An 8,839-nucleotide genomic window follows, 5' to 3' on the forward strand; every position below is an offset into this window, starting at 1 on the left:
GTTATTGGAAACTTAACAAAGTAAGGTCTACCCCCCCCCCCCACGTGAGTTGTCAATCCGTGTAGCCAACTCTATTTCATACCTGTTGGGGTTTACAGATGTCTTTTCGTATATTAGCTGCTTCAGTTCCTCAAATGTGGTATTTTCATTAATCTCGAAGCCAAATGCGACTTCTTTCGTGTAATGCACGCCATCTTCATCCCTTTCTAGCTTGCCGCCGACATACAGTGCAACTAACATCTCTTCTTTAACAAACTACATTTTAAAAAAAAAATTTACAAGTATTACATGACATAATAATGGGTACATTAATAAATGACTAATTGAAAAATAAATAAACAAAATTAAAAAAAATTACAATTTTTCTAAAGTAGGTGTACAGCAATTGCTACAGTAATTGTACAGTACGCTGCAGTAAATACCAACAATAATGTACAGTACGATACAGTACAGGTCAACAGTAAATGTACAGTACGCTACAGTAAATGTCAACAGTAATGTACAGTACGCTACAGTAAGTGCAACAGTAAATTTGGAACAGTAATTACTAATTATTATAATTATAATTACTAATTATTATAATTATAATTACTAATTATTATAATTAAAAAAACATACCTATTTTCCCCAGTTATCGCCTCCAGAGAAGGTCTGAGATCGGGAAGTGACAGAGGCAGAAAATGCGTTTAAATCACAGGACTAGTGGGGCGCCCCAGGGGGTGGCGCCTCACTTAAGGTATGGGCCGCCGGGCCCTGGGGCGCCTCACTAGCTGTTTTGGGCCGCCCCAGGCCCAGGCGGTCAGGGCATGTATGAAAAAAAATTAGAGAGAGGGGCATTTTTAAAATTTTCTATTTTTTTAAGAATATTAATAAAAATGGCCGGAGTTCTCGTCTCAAGACTTAAAAAAAAAAGGTTCCCTCTCCTGTATCATCTTTAAAACTTTAACACGTAATTTATTATTTATATTGTTTAAGATTAAAAAAAAAGATAGCAAATACACCACAACTAAATACACAGAATCATCATGACTGTTTGGTGCCAAATTTACTTTGCCTAGTTTGAACCTCTCTGATTACTACACGTCTCCAAATTTAATGCCAAACCAGAGCCCAAGACATCACATCACGGCATCACAACCATGTCTGTACCCCCAACTACAAAATTTGAAAGCATAATTTTAATGTGTCAGAGAAGCTTTAATGAGTTATGGAGATGCTGAAGGCAGTCACGAGAATTATCATCTCATACAACTACTCAGAACCGGTTCTAATTCAGAATATTACAAATAACCTTCTATTTTCACCTTGAATAAAAAAGAGGGGGCAAAAAAAAAAAAGGGTCCTCTCTACTGTTCTTTGCCTCATAAGTTATATCCCCTAGAGTAACTATTCAACAAGAAAAACAACTAAAACACTAAACTTGCAACGATTATCACATTGAATTCTTTGAAATAGCTTCCCCGAATCTCGCAAACCAGTGTGCATCAGAGGAACTATCACCAATCACATCTCTCTCGTGCCCTACAACCGGACTGGGCATGAGAAAGCGGGTGAAATCCATGGCCATCGGCTGTGGTGTAAAATCAGGCTTTTTACTGCATAAAGGAGCAGGCAGAAGAGAAATCAAGACACGACACACCTCATGCATTGTTGGTCTGTCTGACGGGTGCCTCTTTGTGCATAAAAGTGCAAGTTGAAACATCTTTTTTACATGGTTCATGTCAGTGCATGTTATTGACACCTCGGAATCAACAGCTTCCATTACTGTGTTATCATCAGCTTTAGAAAGAATCTGAAAGCAATAACAAATAATTTACTTGAATATAACTAAACAGGATTGAAAACTGGGCGGGAAGCAATCAACTATAAAACTTGATTTTCTTGGTACTTGATATTCATATCTTGGGTAGATTGAAAAGTCCTTCAGCGCACAACCATACACTAACCTCACAAAATGAAACTCTACAAAACATAGCGCTTCAATAAACTAACCAACTGATGAAGATTTGACTCATTATCAACCGCCTTCTTCCCAGTAAGCAGCTCCAGAAGAACAATTCCGAAACTATAAACATCAGATTTCTCATTCAGCCTGGAAGTCCTAGCATACTCCGGGTCTATGTATCCGATCGTGCCGAGCACAAAAGTCGAGGCATGGGTCTTTGCAGCTGGGACACACTTGGCAATGCCAAAGTCTGACAGGTGAGCCTCAAAATGCTCATCTAGCAGTATGTTCGAGGATTTGACATCTCTGTGGACAATGCGGGGATTGCAATCGTGATGCATGTATGCTAAACCTTGAGCAGCACCGACAGCTATTCTGAGACGAGTGTCCCAGTCAAGCTTTACCTTCTTGGATGGACCTGGTACAAAAGTGAAACCAAATTCCATACTGTTAACATCCGTGGCAGATACATATATGGCATTTGGTAAGCAAAATAAATTGCAAGTATCAATGTATGCATGTCTTGAAAGGTACTATAAAAGCTGGTACTTTGTGATCAAGTACACGGTGAGAGAGACACATGCCAAATATTGCTATGCAGGTCAGTAACAAATTGGATTGAGTAGTAATTATCATTTAACAAACCAGCACCAGCTAGGAAGGGTATGCATAATGACTCAAACAAATGTAACAGCAAATCACAAAACATAAATATTGATAGCTCAATATCAGAGCTTACCATGTAGTAGGTCCCACAAGGATCCATTTTCCATGTAATCATAGAAGAGAAGGTTTCCATGAGGGGAGAGAGAGTAACCATGCAAACTGACGAGATTCCTGTGCTTAATGCTTCCGATCGTCTCCAATTCTGTCTCAAATTCACGTAACATCCTGTGTGGGTACTGGCTGTAGAGCTTCTTTATAGCAATAGCCTTGCCACTTTTTAAAACACATTTGTACACAGTACTTGATGCTCCATATCCAATTATGTATTTCTCACTGAGGTTTTCAGTAATACGCATGATGTCATCGTAAGAGTGAATGGCCATGTCCATCTGGAGTATAACCAACTTTGGTGGGCCTAGGAGGAAAATTGGAAGTGAATTTAATTCACTAAATAAAACATTTAACTTGAAATGTTCAGAAAAAAAAAATACTAACCTTGTACCGAGCTGAATGTCGGTTTAACAAATGGCCTAGGTTGACTGGTTTTGTAGATGGCCACAATCATTAGAGATAGAAGCGCAATGAATCCAAGAATAATGAATACCAATGCTGTTCGAGAAATGTTCACTACACCAATTTTAACCAAATATGTATTATGGACAAGAAATCACTTTAGTTTGATAGTTCTGTATCAGAAATGGAGTCTAAGCAGCCAAGGTGTATGAAACTGCCTTCTAGTAATTACCTCTTGGTGTGTGAACAGAGCCACAAATGGAGTCTAAGCAGCCAGCATACAGCAATGGATTACCCAAGAAGCTAAAATTAAGACTTTAATTAATAATTCCAATGATAAGAAAACTAAGAGAGAGAGAGAGAGAGGTGAAGTGCATGAAGAAATTCCTTTACCTCTCTGGAGGAAATCTTGAGAAATTTTTTGCTGAAGGGACATGTCCTGAGAAGTTATTGTATGAGAGGTTCCTACAGTCAACAGCAAAACGTAAACTTATAGAAAAGTTTTTGAAGCTCTTATGGGGAACTTGGTCCCTCCCTACATACACTCTCAGCGTCAATACTTTCTGGCGACCACAGAGTATTATTTATGAGTATATTTATAAGAGAAGCTTACAAGGAGGTTAGGCTAAAGCAATTAGACAATTCCACTGGTATCTCTCCATCTAAATTGTTGTCATCAAGTATTCTGCACACATGAGCATTAGTTGTTGCCAGTCAAATATAAACAATGATATATTGAATACTTTACTCTAAAATTCAAAATTGGCACTCACAATGTATAAATAGTCTGCAATCGCCCCATCTCATGCGGTATATTACCAGATAGCATATTGTGTGATATATCTCTGGATAATAAGAGAATTCATTAAATTCATAACCATAAATAAGAAAAAATAAATATAAATAAAGTTAAGAAGAATACATGACTTGGATGCTTCTTAAGTTGCCAAATTCAGCTGGTAGATCTCCAGTAAGTTGATTTCTACTCAGGTTTCTACAAACAAAAAGGACACAGATAATTTATGGAAGGCATGCATTTATGATTTAGAAAAGACAAAACGAACATGGCCAATTCAAAATGAAAATTTTGTTAGCTTACAGTTGGAGAAGGTGCTCAAGATCACCTAAAGAGTCCGGAACTGGCCCAGAAAATTGGTTACTGGATAGATCCCTTTTTAAAAGAAAAGAAATAATTAGTAAAGATAAAAAGTTGGAAATAAGTTTTGTCAAATTATTGTAATATGTTAAAAGTGCCCCAAATTTTGATTTCTTACAATGTATCGAGATTGACTATATGGCCCAGTTCAATAGGAATTTTTCCCTTGAAACTATTTGAAGAGAGGTTCCTACAATTTGATATTAAAAGAGAAGTTTTATTTATAAATCCTTAAAATATTGTTCAAGAAAACAAGAGGGATCCAATGCCCATGGTAATTGGTACCAAATGTGTTAATTTTTTTATTAAGCTTAAATTAACATATGTAAACCGTTAGATGAGTTTTAAAAATCATATCAATTACATGCATATAAAAAATTATGAGATTTTGACTTCATTATATAGCCATCAAGAGCAGGGGTTTAATTGCTAAAATTTGGTTTGTTGATTTTGTTACCTCTTGATGCATAATGTAACTTTTGTGTACGTATATAGCATGATATATACAAAATATCCAATCAATTAGTTTTGTTATTTAAGAGTTTACAAAATTGTTATTTGAAATTTAATTTTAGTGACAATAGTTTGAAGAGTTTACCAATGACTATGAGCATTGGGTCTCTCCTCTAACTCAAAAAAAAGTAACCAATGTGTAGTACTTACAAATTAGTCAGGCTTTCCAAACTTTTCAACTCCACTGGAATTGAGCCATTCATCTGATTCCCATGCACATTACTGCCAGAAATCATTAAAATAATTAAAGCTTAACAAACATACTCGTGAACTCAAATTTTTTAATAACATATTAATGCTACTCACAATTTGTTCAATGCTGTGCAAGAGCTGATGTCTTTAGGAATGGGGCCCTCTAGGTTGTTGTTTGCAAGATTCCTGATAACATTATATTGTAAATGTTTTTCCATAGCCTAAATTAATATATAAATTCAAGATGAAGTGTATTATCAATTCAAAATATCCATACAATTCAAACAGCTCTTCAAGCTTTCCAAGTTCCGGTGGAATAGTTCCAACTAGTTGGTTGTCATTCAACTGCCTGAAAATAAATGGTTTCAATTAATCCAATGGTTGTTAAAAGTACTTGTAAATTTGTAATACAAAGATTCACTTACAGATAACTTAGTTTTGTCATATTTCCTAGCTCAGATGGTATGGATCCAGTTAACTTGTTGCCATGCAAGTACCTAGGGAATATTTCAGTTGTTACTTACATTGATTAATCCAATAGAAAGCAATAGCTTCTTTAATTATATAAATTAATAAGGAGTTACGAGGATGGGGGTGAAGAGAACTTACAATTTGCCTGTGTACGATAAGTTACCTAGTATTGGTGGAATTGGACCCACCAACTCATTTTCACTTAAATCCCTGGACACAAAGGAAAAATATTTGACCAAATTAAGTAATGTACTTGATATACTGTATTAATGGAGAAAACATGTAATTTGTAACTATGATTACTCACAGCACGGCAAGAGCCTGCATGAGGCCAATTACTTCTGGAATTTTTCCAGTTAATCGATTTCCTTGAAGTGACCTGCAATATGAAGTTAAAAATGGTAAGAAATAAGAAAAAATAAAAACAAAAAGTTACCCTTAGGCAAAATAAAGTTTACACACACGTACAGAGTGGCAACTTGAAGGAACCCAATGTTGTAAGGGATCTCTCCAGTGATTTGGTTGTATGATATGTCTCTGTTTCGCACAGTAAATGCAATGTTAGCATTAGATACAACAAAATTATATACAAAATGAATAGTTGTGACACAGGATACTTACAGAATCTCGAAGCTGGTACAGTTGCCTATGTTATCTGGTATAGTTCCTGTAAGGTTGTTTCCCCTCACATCACTGCATAAAGTAATAACTTCAATACATTTCTTATTTATAAATAGCACAGAAATATACAACAACAGTAACAACCAAGCCTTTAGAAATAAATTAAAAAAAAATTGACTGCACTTACAAATACCAAAGGCCAGTTAGTTGGCACATATCAGGGGAAAGAGATCCAGTTAAAGAGTTGCCACGCAAACCTCTACATTGAGTAAACAAAATGATGTAAATTAATGTTTCTCTCAAAGATTTTATAAAACAGACTACAAAACTCACAAGTACTGCAGCACTTCGTTCCAGTATATAAGCCTTGGGATATCTCCAGATAGTTGATTTTGAGCTAAATCCCTGCCAAAAAAGACACAAGAGAAATAAAAATTAGAAGGTCAGAGAAGTGTTGGCAAATAGTGCAACATTGAAGGAAAAGCAAGTGAAATGTGGTAAAAAGATTCACTATAATTAAATTTACAAGGTCTTGAGGTTTGGAATCTGAGACAAGGTTGAAGGAATAGGTCCCGTTAACTGATTATTCTTCAATATCCTACATGTTAAATAGAAACAATCAAATTAAAATTACTTAAATTTCTGACATGTTTAAAATTATAAAATAATTAAGACTACTTACAGTTCCTCCAGCAATTTAAGCTTGGAAATAGAAAAGGGAATATCCCCATAGAGCAAATTCCCAGACAAATCCCTGAAAAGGTTTTATATTTTAGTGATAGATTAAGCCACAACAAACAAAAGTACAGGCCAATCCGTCAGAATTAAAAAAATAGTCAATGGAAATAAAATACAAGTATGTTAGAGCCACACAGTCCCCAATCTCATCTGGGATTTGGCCTGAGAGGCGGTTCCCCTTCAAATCGCTGCATCCCACAAAGAAACAATGAATTAATTTATAATTACACCTATCATTTTTAATACAAAAGCTAAAGACCTTTGCTGCAGCGAATAAATAATTAAATAGCTAAATCAGTCAACTCATGCAAGAAGACAGTCGATTCGGTGTAATCATTCCCCATGATTAAAAAAATAGTAAATGATAAGGAAGAGAGGAGTCAACTTTTTGTAATAAAATAAAATTCAGGGGCGAAAGTGAAACGAAAGTAAACATACATATACTGGATGCTCTTCAGGTCTCCAATGGCCGGTGAGATCTCTCCTCCAAGGTTGAGGTTCGACAAATTCCTTTTACAGAAAGACCCCCGTGAAAAATTATTATGAACAGGAACAAAATCCGAACCAGAAAAACATAAATCAATATCCGCAAAGATCTTACAGAGAAACGACTGAGCTGGTGAGATTGTCACAAAGAACCCCTCTCCACGTGCAATGTACGTGGCCATCCTTCTCTGGGTCACCGGAGAGTGGGGCCCACCCAAGCAGCTCGGTAGCAGCATTGCCGAAGGAATCCTTCAGAGCAACAAGCGCCTTCCCTGCACAGCATTCACGAAATGTTTCAAATAAACAAAAAGTAAGAAGAGCTGCATTTGAGTAAAGAGATGAGGTGGTTGAATCTGAGCGAAGCCTAATGAACCAACCTTCGTCTGAGAGAGGCGATGCAGGGGCTGAGAAGCACGAAATCAAGATTAAAACGGCTAATGAGACAAAGAGACTGGTTGGAGATGCCATGGTTTGTTTGTTGGGGATAAGAGAGAGGAATGAGGTTTACTTTCGTTGGTTCGTTCTGTTACATTCTTCTAGGAAGGAGTAGAGAAAAGAGAAAGGAAGAAGGGGTAGTAGAGGAATAATAAGAGAGGCGGCAAGAAGTGAGTGAGAAAGGGCGAGGAAGGAATGCTAAAATGGGAAAGGAGTAGAGAGGGATGAGTAGGGGAGAGGGAGAGGCACACACAAATGGCGGTGGCGACAGAGACGTGACCGATCCTTTTCGAACCAGTAGACTGTTTGAGTGGGGACCATTGTCTGAGTCTGCTCCCTGTTTAAGTAGGGGACTACTTGCTAGTGGCTACTGGCTAGTACTGGCCAGTGGGCAGTGGAGTTATTTGCTTCGGTACCCATAAACACTTTTAAATTTACATTCCTCTTAGACTTATCTGAACCCTCGCGAGACCATTTTTGGACTCCTCGCTAGGTAGGTACAGCCTCTAGTCTAATCAAAGAATGTGTTTGTTGGATTGTCAAAAATGTTCTATTCAGTTTCAGTTTAGTATATAAAACAGTATAAGCAAACTTCTAATTCGAATAGCCTAACAACAACGTTAATTTAGTGCTTTTTTGGTATTATGTTGTAGCATGTTTTCTGTTCATTCAGTCTTGTAATAGTACTAAATATTAATGTATTTTATTGTTATATTAACAATAACTTATGGATTTTACTATAAAAAAAAGTTAAATGAATAATGATAATTTGTTCAATTCTATAACTCATGTCTCGTTCACTGAAAGTTCATTAACAAACTGCTCATTATGAATTCGCTCGTTAATTTAATGAACCGAGCATGAGTATACCTCAACTCGTTCATGCTTGCTCATTAATCACACCTATTCTGTACCCATATTTGATAGGTGTCGTATTGCTGTATCAATATATGTATCGTCGCTCGGTACTCGTATCGTGTTAAAAATTGTATCGATATGATATCCGTACTCATATCCATACTAAATATATTTAGTGATATTCGGAATATAAAATATTATTGTGGATCGTGTGGTTCATGATAATATTTAAGGAGAGTTAATTT

The 8,839-nt window shown here is 36.3% G+C and overlaps 1 protein-coding gene across 1 annotated transcript; it reads right to left on the reverse strand.

Moving 5' to 3' along the window:
- Positions 1 to 1,166: 1,166 nt before the first annotated feature.
- Positions 1,167 to 8,047, reverse strand: LOC144557039 (uncharacterized). Its single transcript, XM_078305586.1, has 27 exons — positions 7,679 to 8,047; positions 7,417 to 7,573; positions 7,254 to 7,325; positions 6,932 to 7,003; positions 6,760 to 6,831; positions 6,604 to 6,675; positions 6,411 to 6,482; positions 6,265 to 6,336; positions 6,078 to 6,149; positions 5,925 to 5,993; positions 5,764 to 5,835; positions 5,595 to 5,666; positions 5,411 to 5,482; positions 5,263 to 5,334; positions 5,100 to 5,171; positions 4,944 to 5,015; positions 4,399 to 4,470; positions 4,224 to 4,295; positions 4,047 to 4,118; positions 3,898 to 3,969; positions 3,738 to 3,809; positions 3,518 to 3,589; positions 3,357 to 3,427; positions 3,107 to 3,238; positions 2,685 to 3,026; positions 1,993 to 2,363; positions 1,167 to 1,792 (listed from the first exon to the last, which is right to left on the reverse strand). The coding sequence occupies exons 1-27, from the start codon at positions 7,767 to 7,769 to the stop codon at positions 1,433 to 1,435; spliced, it is 2,961 nt and encodes a 986-aa protein (XP_078161712.1). The 5' UTR covers positions 7,770 to 8,047; the 3' UTR covers positions 1,167 to 1,432.
- Positions 8,048 to 8,839: the final 792 nt, after the last annotated feature.

The sequence above is a fragment of the Carex rostrata genome, chromosome 7 (assembly GCF_964058835.1).
Source record: "Carex rostrata chromosome 7, lpCarRost1.2, whole genome shotgun sequence".
In the NCBI taxonomy this organism is placed as follows: domain Eukaryota; kingdom Viridiplantae; phylum Streptophyta; class Magnoliopsida; order Poales; family Cyperaceae; genus Carex; species Carex rostrata.